Source organism: Bombina bombina, chromosome 5, assembly GCF_027579735.1.
Source record: "Bombina bombina isolate aBomBom1 chromosome 5, aBomBom1.pri, whole genome shotgun sequence".
Classification (NCBI taxonomy): Eukaryota; Metazoa; Chordata; class Amphibia; order Anura; family Bombinatoridae; genus Bombina; species Bombina bombina.
In genome coordinates, this window is record NC_069503.1 from 386,937,758 (window position 1) to 386,955,118 (window position 17,361).

The 17,361-nt window shown below is 40.5% G+C and overlaps 1 protein-coding gene across 1 annotated transcript in view; it reads left to right on the forward strand.

Annotated features, from left to right (window-relative positions):
* Positions 1-3,452, forward strand: part of RAB5A (RAB5A, member RAS oncogene family) — a 110,347-nt gene extending 106,895 nt beyond the window's left edge. Inside the window, exon 6 of the mRNA XM_053714220.1 lies at positions 2,297-3,452. Within this exon, the coding sequence (XP_053570195.1) occupies positions 2,297-2,412 (116 nt within the window). The 3' untranslated portion in view covers positions 2,413-3,452. The remainder of the gene's footprint in view (positions 1-2,296) is intronic.
* The last annotated feature ends 13,909 nt before the right edge of the window (positions 3,453-17,361 follow it).

Below are 17,361 nucleotides of genomic sequence, written 5' to 3' on the forward strand. Positions count from 1 at the left end.
TTAATTCTTAGAATTATCTTGGAAGGACCGTTGGCTTTCAATACCATTGCCTGTAATGCATTTTATGTGTTTCCTTAGTTCTCATTTAACTTGAGAAAACTACAGGAGTTTGCTAATTTGTTGAAGGATGAATCTATGGCCTTTTTGTCATGTAAATGTATTTTTTTTAACCTTTTATATGCAAAATGTTCTTTTAAAGGCTTGATAAGAAATTGGTTCTTTCGTGCTTGTTGTTTCATTCTAATTTAACATTTAGTTTAAAGGGACATTTGTATGCAAATAATATTCCACCTAAAACAGCATATTTTACAATTTATTATAGTGTTTGTTTTTTGAAAAGTCAATGTTCCTGTGTGGACAACCCAACATTTTCTCTTGGAGTTGTCTCTTTCAGGTAGTGAACAATAGAGTCCTAGCTATCAGTTGCACACAAACATTCACTTTCTACTAACAATAATTAACATGTTTAGCAGCGCTCTTTCCTATACAGTACATGATAGTAAAATATCCTTTTAAAAAGAGACGGCTACATTGACGTGAACTACTAATAGGAGGGGCATACTACTCAAAATGTTTCTATTGTTCACAGGACAATGCAGCATTTACCATGTTGTTTCTTTGTATTACAATGGTAGTTAAAGGGACTTTAAACACAATTTGTTTCTTTCATGATTTAGAAAAAGCGTGCCATTTTAACCCTTTGGCTGCTAAGCCATTTCCCACCTGGGTGCTAATATTTTATTTATTTTTTTGGAGAAGAAAAAAAACAAAACTTTTTTTTATTTTTTTTGTACAGACCCCCAAGACTTACACTGTTGGGAAGGTTAGGCGATTACCTTTCCAACAGTGGGTCTTGGGGGTCTGTAGCGGCTTAGATGCCTGAGATACAGGCTTCTAAGCAGCATGCCCCCTCCTCCTATACTTAACATTGTTAAAAATAAATTAAGTTGTGCGGTGACGTCATCATGTAATTGCGCATGACGTCACCGCATGACCACCGGGGTAGGAGCAGTAAGGAGCCCCCAGATCTCCCTCAAGGTGAGAGAGTGCTCATTACGGCTCTGAGCCGTCATTAGCAACCAGAGTGAGAAACTCTGTGACGGCTCAGAGCCGTCATTAGCACTCAAAGGGTTAAACAACTTTCCAATTTACTTCTATGATCTAATTTGCTTCATGCTCTTGATATCCTGTGTTGGAAGGCATATATAAATAGGCTCAGTAGCTGCTGATTGGTGGCTGCGCATTGATTCCCTTATGTGATTGGCTCACCCATGTGCACTGCTATTTCTTCAACAAAGGATTTCTGAAGAATAAAGCAAATTAAATAATAAAAGTAAATTGGAAAGCTGTTTAAAATTGTATTCTCTATCTGAATTATTTTAGAAAAAAATGGGTTTAAAGCCCCAGAGGCAGAACTTTTCTTCACTTTCTGCGAATAGATGTTTTTCAGTGAAACATTTTCTGCAGGTTATTTTGAAATAAAATAAAATTTTAAATTAGGCAGTTACACTAAAGCACCAGTGCAATTGTAATGTGTTTCCCTTTCTCTCTGTCTAACATCACAAAGCAGAAATCTAGTAATAAAAAGGTGCATTGCTTACAAGAACATCTTACATTCAGAATTCACAGGAAATGTGAAAGGATAGAGGGTGGGGTTAAAAAAAAAAATTCCCTATGACATTAACCATAAATGCGCTGCTCCATATTTGAATTTTCTCTTCTAACTGCACTTTACTCTGGATGCACAGTTTTAAGGAAGTTAAGGACATTTTACATAATACAGCCAGAGCACAGATTGTTTGTTTTGAAGAGAACAGTCTAATGTGGAGCAGTGCTGCAAAGTGAGAGTGCCAACAGTTCCTGCATCTTCCCTGTTCTTTCTGCAGACATGCCTATAGGGTTAAAGCTATTTAAATGTACAATGAAGCTACTACAGGAGTATCAGTTCTATACTTCATACTAATGCTCACTGGTAGATGCATACTTTCTCCAAATGTTAACTGCCTGATAGGTGTTTACTATTAAGGCTCGTTGGCTGATCAGTGCAGTGAGCATTTGTACCTTGCAGCCAGTGAACAATAGTAGGGGCTATACAATTATCATTGCTGTTAATTTCAACAGCTTTTTAAATCAGTGTGTTTCAGTGCTGTATAATGCCCCTTTAAGTCAGTATTAAAAATAATATCCTTTAACCTTGAATTTGTTATTCACATTGCAAACACATCATGTTTTGAGTACTATTAAATCAAATTTATGTTCCCCTATTGAAAGAACAGATTTTGTTTTCTTTTTCTAGCCAAAAAACTTCCCAAGACTGAACCTCAGACTGCAGGGGGTAACACCATCAGAGGAAGAGGAGTAGACCTTACTGAAGCTGCACAACCTAGCAAAAGTCAATGTTGTAGTAACTAAGTCTTCATGTACTATAACCTGTATTGATATTATCTTGCTTCCTGTTAATAACAATCAAATGTTTAACCCTTTATTGGTCTTGAGCCATGGAGCCGTTCAGCGCAATGCGTCGCAAGTCCCTCTGGCAATGAAACACATTAACTTGGCACAGTGAAATTTATTTGAAGAGACATTTGATGGAGTCTCATTCCTAATACAGAGTTGTTTTACTGCTGAAACTGATTTTTAACATGCATGCATTACTTTCTCAAAGCTGATAACTGTCTGATTGGAAGAATACACTGATTATGTATATTAAAAAGAAGAGAGAAAAAAGGAATTGTTTAATGATCATTATAGAAAATGGGTCTTGGAAATAATTGTTATTTTAACACTTTCTGCAGTGTTGCTGGCTTTCCGGTTTCATAGAATTTAATGGTTGATAATAATAGGCTGGTTATTGTCCATAAACTAAGGAGGAACTTTTAAACTTGTTCTGAATAGATGTTTTAATGCTAATACAAGTACGGTGTAAAAACTGTTTTCAGCTTCTTCACAGTATTCAAAAGAAATTATCGTCCTAACCCATATATACATTCCATGTCCTAATTTATAGTTGTTCTGAAACTTATTTTTCATATGCAAAAAACAAATCATCATAACAATGGTTGCTTGCACTTTTTTCCATTTTGTCTTGGGCATAAGCTTTATTTTATTTCATGAACGAATAATCCAAATCATGTTAAATGAAAATTAATTATATTAAAGGTGATTTCAGATTTGTTTCCCTTAATGGAACACAGTGCTCTAATACCACTTTCTGCTTTTGTATGATTTCATTCATCTTTGCCCACTACAAATTATAAAGTATCCAATGTTATAACAATCATGTGTACTCCATTTAGTCATCTTAAAATTGGATGGTAAAATTGTATTGTAAATAGGGTACTGAATTGTAGTCTACATTTATGTTTAATATGTTCTGTTACTTGTAAGATTTGGTTAAAACTGTACAGTTACTAAATTGATGAAATAAAAAAAAAACTAATGGTTTTCCTCTATCTTGCTTTTTACTGTTTTGTGACATTCAGCATCTACCAATTTAACAAGTCATGTGAGGTGTAATAAAGAATGTCAGTGTATGTTAGTAATTAGATTAAAGGGACACTGAACCCAAATTTTTTCTTTTGCGATTCAGATAGAGCATGAAATTTTAAGCAACTTTCTAATTTACTCCCTTTATCAAATTTTCTTCATTCTCTTGGTATCTTTATTTGAAATGCAAGAATGTAAGTTTAGATGCCTGCCCGTTTTTGGTGAACAACCTGGGTTGTCCTTGCTGATTGGTGGATAAATTAATCTACCAATAAAAAATTGCTATCCAGAGTTCTGAACCAAAAAAAGATTAGATGCCTTCTTTCTTCTGTTAAGTGTGATCAGTCCACGGGTCATCATTACTTCTGGGATATTACTCCTCCCCAACAGGAAGTGCAAGAGGATTCACCCAGCAGAGCTGCATATAGCTCCTCCCCTCTACGTCACTCCCAGTCATTCTCTTGCACCCAACGACTAGATAGGATGTGTGAGAGGACTATGGTGATTATACTTAGTTTTATATCTTCAATCAAAAGTTTGTTATTTTAAAATAGCACCGGAGTGTGTTATTGCCTCTCTGGCAGAGTTTGAAGAAGAATCTACCAGAGTTTTACTATGATTTTAGCCGGAGTAGTTAAGATCATATTGCTGTTTCTCGGCCATCTGAGGAGAGGTAAACTTCAGATCAGGGGACAGCGGGCAGAGGAATCTGCATAGAGGTATGTAGCAGCTTTTATTTTCTGACAATGGAATTGATGAGAAAATCCTGCCATACCGATATAATGTCATGTATGTATACTTTACACTTCAGTATTCTGTCACTGGAATTACACTGTAAGAAGTACATGAAACTTTTTAATAACTAAGAAATTATGTTTAACGTTTTTGCTGGAATGTAAAATCGTTTTCATTTGCTGAGGTACTGAGTGAATAAATGTTTGGGCACTATTTTTCCACTTGGCAGTTGCTTGATCTTTTTTCTGTCAGTTTCTGTTCTCTCTCACTGCTGTGTGTGAGGGGGAGGGGCCGTTTTTTGGCGCTTTTGCTAGAAGATACCTGTGTCATTTGTTGCAATGCCAAAGTGGAGCCCAATAGAAATTTATGTACTAACTGTATTGATGCTACTTTAAATAAAAGTCAATCTGTACAAATTGAACAAATTTCACCAAACAACGAGGGGAGAGTTATGCCGACTAACTCGCCTCACGTGTCAGTACCTGCATCTCCCGCTCGGGAGGTGCGCGATATGGTGGCGCCCAGTACAGCTGGGCGGCCATTACAGATAACTTTACAAGATATGGCCACTGTTATGACTGAATTTTTGGCTAAATTACCAGAACTAAGAGGCAAGCGTGATCACTCTGGGGTGAGAACAGAGTGCGCTGATAATATTAGGGCCATGTCAGACACTGCGTCACAGGTGGCAGAACATGAGGACGGAGAACTTCATTCTGTGGGTGACGGTTCTGATCCAAACAGACTGGATTCAGATATTTCAAATTTTAAATTTAAGCTGGAAAACCTCCGTGTATTACTAGGGGAGGTGTTAGCGGCTCTGAATGATTGTAACACAGTTGCAATACCAGAGAAAATGTGTAGGTTGGATAAATATTTTGCGGTACCGGCGAGTACTGATGTTTTTCCTATACCTAAGAGACTTACTGAAATTGTTACTAAGGAGTGGGATAGACCCGGTGTGCCGTTCTCACCCCCTCCGATATTTAGAAAAATGTTTCCAATAGATGCCGCCACACGGGACTTATGGCAAACGGTCCCTAAGGTGGAGGGAGCAGTTTCTACTTTAGCTAAGCGTACCACTATCCCGGTAGAGGATAGCTGTGCTTTTTCAGATCCAATGGATAAAAAATTAGAGGGTTACCTTAAGAAAATGTTTGTTCAACAAGGATTTATATTGCAACCCCTTGCATGCATTGCGCCGGTCACGGCTGCAGCGGCATTCTGGATTGAGTCTCTGGAAGAGAACATTAGTTCAGCTACTCTGGACGACATTACGGACAGGCTTAGAGTCCTTAAACTAGCTAATTCATTCATTTCGGAGGCCGTAGTACATTTAACTAAACTTACGGCTAAGAATTCAGGATTCGCCATTCAGGCACGCAGGGCGCTGTGGCTAAAATCCTGGTCAGCTGATGTTACTTCTAAGTCTAAATTACTTAATATAGCTTTTAAAGGGCAGTCCTTATTTGGGCCTGGTTTGAAAGAAATTATCGCTGACATTACAGGAGGTAAAGGCCACGCCCTGCCTCAAGACAGGGCCAAACCTAAGGCCAAACAGTCTAATTTTCGTTCCTTTCGGAATTTCAAAGCAGGAGCAGCATCAACTTCCTCTACCCCAAAGCAAGAAGGATCTGTTGCTCGCTACAGACAAAACTGGAGACCTAACCAGTCTTGGAACAAGGGCAAGCAGGCCAGGAAACCTGCTGCTGCCCCTAAAACAGCATGAATTGAGGGCCCCCGATCCGGGATCGGATCTAGTGGGGGGCAGACTTTCTCTCTTCGCCCAGGCTTGGGCAAGAGATGTCCAGGATCCCTGGGCGCTAGAGATAATATCTCAGGGATACCTTCTGGACTTCAAATACTCTCCTCCAAGAGAGAGATTTCATCTGTCAAGGTTGTCAACAATCCAGACAAAGAAAGAGGCGTTTCTACGCTGCGTACAAGAGCTCTTGTTAATGGGAGTAATCCATCCAGTTCCACGGTCGGAACAGGGACAAGGGTTTTACTCAAATCTGTTTGTGGTTCCCAAAAAAGAGGGAACTTTCAGACCAATCCTGGACTTAAAGATCCTAAACAAATTCCTAAGAGTTCCATCGTTCAAGATGGAGACTATTCGGACAATTTTACCTATGATCCAAGAGGGTCAGTACATGACCACTGTAGATTTAAAAGATGCTTACCTTCACATACCGATTCACAAAGATCATTACCGGTACCTAAGGTTTGCCTTCCTAGACAGGCATTACCAGTTTGTGGCTCTTCCATTCGGATTGGCTACAGCTCCAAGAATCTTCACAAAGGTTCTGGGTGCTCTTCTGGCGGTACTAAGACCGCGGGGAATCTCGGTAGCTCCATACCTAGACGACATTCTGATACAAGCTTCAAGCTTTCAAACTGCCAAGTTTCATACAGAGTTAGTACTGGCATTTCTAAGGTCACATGGATGGAAGGTGAACGAAAAGAAAAGTTCACTCGTTCCACTCACAAGAGTTCCCTTCCTGGGGACTCTTATAGATTCTGTAGAAATGAAGATTTACCTGACAGAGGACAGGCTAACAAGACTTCAAAGTGCTTGCCGCACCCTTCATTCCATTCAACACCCGTCAGTGGCTCAATGCATGGAGGTAATCGGCTTAATGGTAGCGGCAATGGACATAGTACCCTTTGCACGCTTACACCTCAGACCACTGCAACTGTGCATGCTAAGTCAGTGGAATGGGGATTACTCAGACTTGTCCCCTTCTCTGAATCTGGATCAAGAGACCAGAAATTCTCTTCTATGGTGGCTTTCTCGGCCACATCTGTCCAGGGGGATGCCATTCAGCAGACCAGACTGGACAATTGTAACAACAGACGCCAGCCTTCTAGGTTGGGGTGCCGTCTGGAATTCTCTGAAGGCTCAGGGACAATGGAGTCAGGAGGAGAGTCTCCTGCCAATAAACATTCTGGAGTTGAGAGCAGTTCTCAATGCACTCCTGGCTTGGCCCCAGTTGACAACTCGGGGGTTCATCAGGTATCAGTCGGACAACATCACGACTGTAGCTTACATCAACCATCAGGGAGGGACAAGAAGCTCCCTAGCAATGATGGAAGTATCAAAGATAATTCGCTGGGCAGAGTCTCACTCTTGCCACCTGTCAGCAATCCACATCCCGGGAGTGGAGAACTGGGAGGCGGATTTCTTAAGTCGTCAGACTTTTCATCCGGGGGAGTGGGAACTTCATCCGGAGGTCTTTGCCCAAATACTTCGACGTTGGGGCAAACCAGAGATAGATCTCATGGCGTCTCGACAGAACGCCAAGCTTCCTCGTTACGGGTCCAGATCCAGGGATCCAGGAGCAGTCCTGATAGATGCCCTGACAGCACCTTGGGACTTCAGGATGGCTTACGTGTTTCCACCCTTCCCGATGCTTCCTCGATTGATTGCCAGAATCAAACAGGAGAGAGCATCAGTGATTCTAATAGCACCTGCATGGCCACGCAGGACTTGGTATGCAGACCTGGTGGACATGTCATCCTGTCCACCTTGGTCTCTACCTCTGAAACAGGACCTTCTGATACAGGGTCCTTTCAAACATCAAAATCTAACTTCTCTGAAGCTGACTGCTTGGAAATTGAACGCTTGATTTTATCAAGACGTGGGTTTTCTGAGTCAGTTATTGATACCTTAATACAGGCTAGGAAGCCTGTTACCAGAAGGATTTACCATAAGATATGGCGTAAATACCTATATTGGTGTGAATCCAAAGGTTACTCTTGGAGTAAGGTTAGGATTCCTAGGATATTGTCTTTTCTACAAGAAGGTTTAGAAAAGGGTTTATCTGCTAGTTCATTAAAGGGACAGATCTCAGCTCTGTCCATTCTGTTACACAAACGTCTTCAGAAGTTCCTGACGTCCAGGCTTTTTGTCAGGCTTTGGCCAGGATTAAGCCTGTGTTTAAAACTGTTGCTCCACCATGGAGTTTAAATCTTGTTCTTAATGTTTTACAGGGCGTTCCGTTTGAACCCCTTCATTCCATTGATATAAAGTTGTTATCTTGGAAAGTTCTATTTTTAATGGCTATTTCCTCGGCTCGAAGAGTCTCTGAATTATCAGCCTTACATTGTGATTCTCCTTATTTGATTTTTCATTCGGATAAGGTAGTTCTGCGTACTAAACCTGGGTTCTTACCTAAGGTAGTCACTAACAGGAATATCAATCAAGAGATTGTTGTTCCTTCTTTGTGCCCAAATCCTTCTTCGAAGAAGGAACGTCTACTGCACAACCTGGACGTAGTCCGTGCTCTAAAATTTTACTTACAGGCAACTAAGGAATTTCGACAAACGTCTTCTCTGTTTGTCGTTTACTCTGGTCAGAGGAGAGGTCAAAAGGCTTCGGCTACCTCTTTCTTTTTGGCTTCGTAGCATAATTCGTTTAGCTTATGAGACTGCTGGACAGCAGCCTCCTGAAAGAATTACAGCTCATTCTACTAGAGCTGTGGCTTCCACTTGGGCCTTCAAGAATGAGGCCTCTGTTGAGCAGATTTGCAAGGCTGCAACTTGGTCTTCGCTTCATACTTTTTCCAAATTTTACAAATTTGACACTTTTGCTTCCTCGGAGGCTATTTTTGGGAGAAAGGTTCTTCAGGCAGTGGTTCCTTCTGTATAAAGAGCCTGCCTATCCCTCCCGTCATCCGTGTACTTTTGCTTTGGTATTGGTATCCCAGAAGTAATGATGACCCGTGGACTGATCACACTTAACAGAAGAAAACATAATTTATGCTTACCTGATAAATTCCTTTCTTCTGTAGTGTGATCAGTCCACGGCCCGCCCTATTTTTAAGGCAGGTAAATATTTTTTAAGTTATACTCCAGTCACCACTACACCCTTGGCTTCTCCTTTCTCGTTGGTCCTTGGTCGAATGACTGGGAGTGACGTAGAGGGGAGGAGCTATATGCAGCTCTGCTGGGTGAATCCTCTTGCACTTCCTGTTGGGGAGGAGTAATATCCCAGAAGTAATGATGACCCGTGGACTGATCACACTACAGAAGAAAGGAATTTATCAGGTAAGCATAAATTATGTTTTTTCAAATAAAGATAGCAAGAGAACAAAGAAAATTTGATAATAGGAGTAAATTAGAAAGTTGCTTAAAATGGCATTCTCTATCTGAATCATGAAACAAAAAATTTGGGTTCGGTGTCCCTTTAAGCAGAAAACTAATCTACTAAGTATTTAAAGATTTAAAAAAAGCGCTAATCCAATAGAAAAAATCACACTGGTTGCTTGTCCAAAATTTGGATTGTAAAACTCTCAATTCAGATAAGGTTTTGTTTATTTGGTACAATATGGAACATTAATATGTCACATGTACAGAAATCAAATGATCTTAAAAGGACATAGAAGTCAACATTAAACTTATGTAACTTAGAAAATACTATAAAAAAAACTTTTCAATGTACTTATTTTATAAACTGTACTTTATTCTTTGGTATTCTTTGTTGAAATGGGGCTTATTTTCTTTGGAGCATACTGATGTAGGCTCAGTGTAGCTGTGTCTTTAAAACTATTTGTAGAATATTATTGCAGGCTAATGCAAACACATGCTGTATGGTGCTTGACCTGCACCCACCCTCTGAGCCTACCTCAGTATGCTCTCTAAAAGTTTTATATTCACTCCTAACAGCGCTGGTCTTGAACGCCATTAAGACGCAATGGAACATAAGACCATTTTTGGCTTCCTGCAGCTTTCTCCTTTTAGGCAATGGCAAATCGGACTGGGGCGTGCCTAGCATCATAGGCAGTCCCTCACGATACAATCCCAGCATTGAAATCACATGATCACACCTTCAATCGCATGATATCATTTTTTTTAAGCAACTGTTTACCTGGAACTTTGTTTATTTATGGATATTTTTTTTGGGGGGGGGGGGTAATTGTGGTATCTAGGTTTGAAGAAAGTGGTCAAAATGGTGGTGTGCATTATTGTTTCTTTCTTAAGACACAGTGACTCCACAGAATCAATAATTGCTGTTGGGAATATCACTCCTGCCCAGCAGGAGGCTGCAAAGGGCACCACAGCAAAGCTGTTAAGAGTCACTTCCCTTCCCACAATCCCCAGTCATTCTTTTTGCCTCTGTTCAAGGAAGAGGTGAAGTTTTTGGTGTCTGAAGAAAATTGGATTTATTTCACTTCAAGCAAGATTTTATCATTTTAAAGCCAGAGTAGGTTTGCTCTGATCTTCCATGGGTACAGCCGTACTCCATGTTGGTCTCTTCAATAGGGCAGTGGTGGCTTTAAAGCAGTTAGGAACTTGTGAGGTGGGCCTCACTTCGTTTTTCTAACATGTTGCTGCCCTTGTATAGAAAGCCAAAGTAGGTTTACTTTGATCTTTCTTTTTATCACAGGTCTCTGAGGAGTGGCATCCTCTCATACCGGGTAAGCTGTCCTCCTGCCGGACAGCTGAATGTGCAGGTAAGTGCCTTTTTGTCTTCTGGGGCTAGGAGGCTGGCACTAAAGGGGTCGAGAGCCTGCAATTGTTATGGGACACAAAATCCTTAGGGTTATATTGGCAGTGGACAGGTACTACAGGGCAAGTGAAATGGAGACTTCAGTGTCGATCTCCTTTAAGAAGGAAGGGGTTAACTCTCTTGGAAAGCTAAATTCTTAGCTTTCTCTGTTTATAATAATTTAGAGGTTAATCCCTCATTCCTCAATGCTTACTATGTGGGGATAAAATGTTTCTTTTAATATGGCAGGCACTTCTAGTGTACTTTATGAGGGAGCCTTTTACTGAATGCTTTTCCTCATAAGCGCATGGCAGCGCTTCGTTAATTGTCACTGTATTCTCTCAGACCGCGGTTGTATCAGTTAGGTGGTTCTGAGAGGGATCAGTATGGAGATGAGAGGATTTACTTGCCGCTCTTAGACATGAGCGGTTGTGTCTCTCACTCGGGGCTGTTGTTTTTCGTGCTTATGCTCATGCTGTATGTGTGTATCATTCAGGCACCATTTTGACTCCGCCCGTCTTCATGAAAATGTTGGAGTGGCGCCGTTTTCAGCAGCTTGCTGATTTTTGATCACGTGAGACATCTCCGTTAAAAAACGGAGTGGTGTTTTATGGCTGTTGCCCTTTCTTTTTGTGACCACATTTTTCTAATCAGTACATGAACTTTTCAAGCCCTACAGACACTATTTCTTTTTCAGTTCATATCCTTTCGGAACGTAACCGTGCTTATTTTAATGGGAGCCCTTAAAGTGACAGTGTTTCTACTATGGCTCAGAGAACTTTGATTCCTATGGAGGGTAAGGAGAGAGTGAAGTCCTTATTTGACTTGAAACAGATTTTTGTTTCTTTTTTCACTAATTGGAAAAAAAAATGTAAAGGTTTTTTTTTCATGAAGCTAGAACTGCTTCTTGAAAAATCCATCTACTCTGCCTTGATTTTTTTTAAAGTCCCTCTGCTGGTAATATATTGTTTTATATATTGGTCTATATATTGTTTTATTAATTCTGCAAATTATATGTGTTTTTCCTCGCTGGATCTCTTAAAGTTAGAGTGCGTTTACCATGAGTCTTTGTCTCCTAGGATGATGCTGTCTAGGCAATGCCACAGCTTTCTCCTTTTATGTTCCAAGCCTCTATGGTGTCACATGCAGTGCCCTGCGGTTTCTCTCTATCTCCTGGAGGAGTGTATTTGCCTACAGATTTTGCAGTTCAGGTATGCTCTGCGGTATCTGCGACTTTCTGTTTTTTTTCCTTACCTACAGGGAAAATGCAAGAGGACATTTAATGTTCAGATGTAAGGTTTCTGCTATGCAGTTCATCCTTTATCCTAAATATGGTGAAAAAGATTTGCCGGTAGTTTCGGAGGGTAAAATCTCAGATTTGGACAGTATAATTCCTTCATCTGATGCTGGAGTCATATCCTTCAGATGTATGCTTGCACACTTCGTGTACTGTTAGAGGAGGTTTTAGCTACTTGGACGACATTGATATCCCTTTCTTTGTCAACCCTGGGACGTTTTCTAAACTTGATCATTATTATAATATTCCTTCTTTTGAGGAAATGTTTATAGACATGCTATGGAAATTTTCACAGGTGTAAGAGAAGCTAGGGATACCTTCTCCCTGTCTCCCATTCTTTAAATGATTTTCCTGTTGCTGACTCTATTAAAATGCATGGTGCCCTAGGTAGAAGGGAGCATTTCTACTATGGCTTTGAGAACTTTGATCCCTATGGAGGGTAGCTGCTCCTTTACGGATCCATGGATAAGAAGCTGGAGGTTTAATTGTTCATTTAGATCAATGTCTTGTCTTATTAGACTTGCTATACTACCCGCCGGGCAATGTGGCTGATATCTATGGTCAGCTGAGAAGCCTACCTGTGGTTTAGAGGTACAGCCTAGGCTTTATAGTTTTGCAGTTGCAGATTTAATACTTTCTGTTTCCTCCAGATCCACGCTTCTGGCGTCTCCTTTTAAGGATGAGACCTTGTTTGGGTCATGCCTTTTCGAGTCCAATCTCTAAGTTTTCCTCCCAGGGGCAGATTTCTCTTTCTAGAGTATCTGCAATCCAAGTAGAATGAGAGGAATTCCTTGAACTGGATTCAGGGTCTTCATCTCTGGGAGTGATAGGTTCAGTCCCAGTTTGGGAACGGGATATAGGTATTTACCTCAAGTATCTCAAATGCTGACCTTCAAAGTAGTATCCTTTCTCCTAAGGTTCAAGAGGGCTTGTTCATAACGAACTTAGACCTGAGCGATTTATTGTTCCCTTGATCGGAAACTTCTCTAGTTTTCTGAGCTTTCGCCATCCCAGACAGACCTTTTGGTTTTGGGATATTGCAAGTGTGTTTTTCTGGACAATATATGGTTCAGGTGTCATCCTGACTTCGAGCAAACTCTCTTTAAAGAGATCTAGTCCAATCTTCTTTTCCAGGGACAGAAAATGAATCTGGAGAAGAGTTCCCTTGTCCCATCCACAAGGGTGATTTAATTGGGACTACCGCCACAATACCCTGAATGCACCCGATTTCCTTTGATCTCGGAATTTATGCAGGGTCAGGTCTAGTCATTACCTGGTTGGACGTCTGCCTGGGAACACCAGGTGCGGTATGCTTGCCCTTTATTTGATTCTATATCTAGGAGAAGACTTCTAACAGAGGTCAGATAATCAGGGATTTATTCCTTTTCCTCTCTCTGCAGTCTACTGTCCGGCCAACAGCAAGATCTAGTGGTACGGTAGATGGCTTATCCATCTTGCAACCAGAGGGTTGGGAGTTTGAATCTAGCTGCAGTTGATTCTACCTTCACTTTTCAGTGTCTCAATGTATGGAGGGAATTGGTCTGATGGTTATCATGGACATCATTCCATTTGCTATTTTCCATAGAATGGAGAACATTAGGGTCTGTCTCAGAGGATAGAACTAGAAAGTCAACAAGAGACACTCTTCCGTAGTGGTTTCTCAGGAGTATCTGTCTCAGGGCGCGCCAACCTGCTGGGCTGCGAAAATGTCTGGGTCTTATTTATGCGCAGAAGTGTCTGCTCTCCTCTTTAACATTATGGAGTTGAGAGCATTTTTTCAATGCTCTAATGGGTTGTCCTCGGTTGTCCTTAGCTTGGTTCCAGTTGGACCATACCGCCTCAATGGTTTACATCAACCACCAGGGAGGAACTCTGAGTTCCTTAGCCATGTAGAAAGTGACTTGGATTGTTCAGTAGGCGAAAGCTCTCAATTGTTGTCTGTCATCCACATTTCAGGAGTGGAAAATTGGGAAACTTCCTGGGGAGTGGGAACTCTGCCAGAGGTGTTCTCCAACTTAACACTCAAATGAAGGTGCCGGAGTTGGATCTGATGGCGTCTTGGAAAAATGCCAAGTTAAGTTTGAAAGAGTTCCTCAAGCCGCTCTGATAGATGCTCTGGCAGTTCCTTGGGTTTTCAGGCTGGCATACCTGTTTCCTCTGTTTGCCCTCCTTCCACAAGTCATTGCTTGTATCAAACAGGAGAGAGCGTAGGTAATTCTGATTGTCCCTGCGTGCCTCGCAGGACCTGGTATGCAGACCTAGAGGAGATGTCATCTCTTCCACCTTGGAGACTGCCTCTAAGTAAGGACCTTCTGATCAGGGTCCCTTCTCTCATCCAAATTTCGTTTCTCTGAAGCCGTCTGCTTGGAGATTGAACGGTTAGTTCCCTCTAAGCGTGGTTTTTATGAGTCGGTCATTGAGACCATGATTCAGCCTTACAAGCCTGTTACGGGGAAGATTTACCATAAGATATGGCATTAATATCTCTATTGGTGTGAGTCCATAGATCCTCTTGAAGTAGGATCAGGATTCTTAGAATTTTGTCCTTTCTACAGGAAAGGGTCAGATTTCTGCATTTTTTTTTTTTTATTATTATTTTTTTTTTTGCTGCATTGGCGGATGTGCCAGATGTGCAATATTTGTCAGGCCTTGGTCAGTATCAGGCCTGTGTTTTTAAATCTGTTGCTCCTCCTGGGAGCCTTAACTTTGTTCTTAAAGTTTTGCAGCAAGCTCAGTTGAGCCATGGCATTCCAAAGATATTAAGTTGTTATCTTGGAAGGTTTTGTTTCTTATTGCTATCTCTTCTGCTCGGAGAGTGTCGGAACTCTCAGTTTTGCAGTGGGATTGTCCTTATCTTATTTTTCATACCGATGAGGCGGTTCTTTGCACTAAATTAGGTTCCTTCCTAAAGTGGTTTCGGAAAGAAATTTTAATCAGGAAATTGTTGTTCCTTCTCTTTTTTTCATAGTTCTTCTTTTCTGAAGAACGTTTTTTACACAACTTGGAGGTTGTGCCTGCTTTCAAATTTTATTTTCGGGCGACTAAGGAGAGATGTGGTGGTGTGTTTAGCTCCACCGCTCCTGAAGCAGGTAGTTGTGGGTGTGAACCCAGCTAAAGCTCCTGCTTTCTCATCCGTCTTTTTCACTAGTCTTCTGCCCTGTTTTGTTTGTTTATCTAGGAAACGTAAAGATCAGAAAGCTTCTGCTACTTCTCCTTTCTGGTTGCGATGTAAAATTGGTTTTGCTTATGAGACTGCAGGGCAGCAGTCTCTTGAGAGAATTACATTTATTTCCAATAGGGCTGTCTTTTTTTTCTTGGGTCTTCAAAATAAAGCTTCTCTGTAACAGTTTTGCAAGGCTGCAACTTGGTCTTCTCTGAATACCCTGTCCAAATTTTACAAATTTGGATTATTTTGCTTTGCCTGAGGTTCTTTTGGGAGAAAGGTTCTTCAAGCAGTGGTGCCTTCTGTTTAGGTTATCTGTCTTGTCCCTCCCTAATCATCGGTGTCTTCTAGCTTGGGTATTGATTCCCAACAGTTATTGATGATTCCATGGACTCACTGTGTCTTAAGAAAGAAAACAAAATTTATTCTTACCTGATGAATTCATTTATTTCTAGGCACGGTGAGTCCATGGCCCGCCCTTTATTTTAAGACAGTTATTTTTAACTTTAACCTCAGGTACCTCTACACTTTGTGTTTTTGGGGATTCTGGGAAGGGAAGTGACTCAACAGCTTTGCTGTGGTTCTCTTTGCCTCTTCCTGCTGGCCAGGAGTGATATTCCCAACAGTAATTGATAATTCTGTGGACTCACTGTGTCTAGAAATAAATAAATTTATCAGGTAGGCATACATTTTGTTTTTTATATCTTGGCTCAATAGGTTTATTAATATCTTTTAAATATGATTTTTTTTATGTTGTACTCTACTGTACTGATATTGGGTGAAAATTACAAGAAACATTTTTTAAATTTGTTTTGCAGATGTTTTCAAAAGATATACAAGAAAAAATAATAAATAAAACCAGACAGTACAAAGGGAAGACATGAGGATTCATTGATTTTGTTTTCAAATAATTTTTATTGAGGATAATCTAAGCATATACAGCGTATGAAGAGTTGCCATAACTTAAATATTACATTCATTGGAATATCATTCACAATAGTAAATAGTGTACAATCAGGTAAATACAGATTCAAAACGCAATAGGCAAAAATAACGAAACCTAATTTTAATATCGATATATACCTCCTCTGAAAATAGTAGGCCACTCTTTGGCCATGGTATAAGATAAAACTCGTCGGAGGTACGTAAAATGGGTTTATAGCCACTTTCTCCTGTTAAGTGTAGTCAGTCCACGGGTCATCCATTACTTATGGGATATTAACTCCTCCCCAACAGGAAGTGCAAGAGGATCACCCAAGCAGAGCTGCTATATAGCTCCTCCCCTCTACGTCATACCCAGTCATTCTCTTGCACCCAACTAATAGATAGGATGTGTGAGAGGACTGTGGTTATTAAACTTAGTTTTTATTTCTTCAATCAAAAGTTTGTTATTTTAAACGGCACCGGAGTGTGTTGTTTTTTCTCAGGCAGCATTTGAAGAAGAATCTACCTGAGTTTTGTGTATGATCATAGCGGACGTAACTAAGATCCATTTGCTGTTCTCGACCATTCTGAGGAGTGAGGTAACTTCAGAACAGGGGACAGCGGGCAGGTTCACCTGCAAAGAGGTATGTTGCAGTATATTATTTTCTAAGGAATGGAATTGACTGAGAAAATACTGCTAATACCGATATAATGTAAGTACAGCCTTAAATGCAGTAGTAGCAACTGGTATCAGGCTGATATGTATGTATGTTTACACTTAAGTATTTCTGGGGAATGGCACTTCACTGGGAAAATACTGTATGCATATAACTTTTAGCCTAACTTGCAGTGTGAGCGACTAGCAGCAGGCTTTTTAATGACATTTCATAAATTAGATTTTAAACGTTTGCTGGCATGTTAAATCGTTTAATTATCTGAGGTACTTGGTAAAAAATTGTTTTGGGCGTTATTTTCCACATGGCTGTCGTTTGTTTTGAATTAAAACAGTTTACTGAGCTTCCCTCACTGTTGTATTGTGAGTGGGAGGGGCCTATTTTGGCGCTTTTACTACGCATTAGAAATTCAGTCACAGTCTGCCTTCTTCTCCCTGCATGATCCAGGACGTCTCTACAGAGCTCAGGGGTCTTCAAAACTAGTTTTGAGGGAGGTAATCACTCACAGCAGACCTGTGAGACTGTGCTTTGACTGTGATAAAAACGCTTATATTTTCAATTGTTATCCGTTTTTCTGATATTAAGGGTTAAT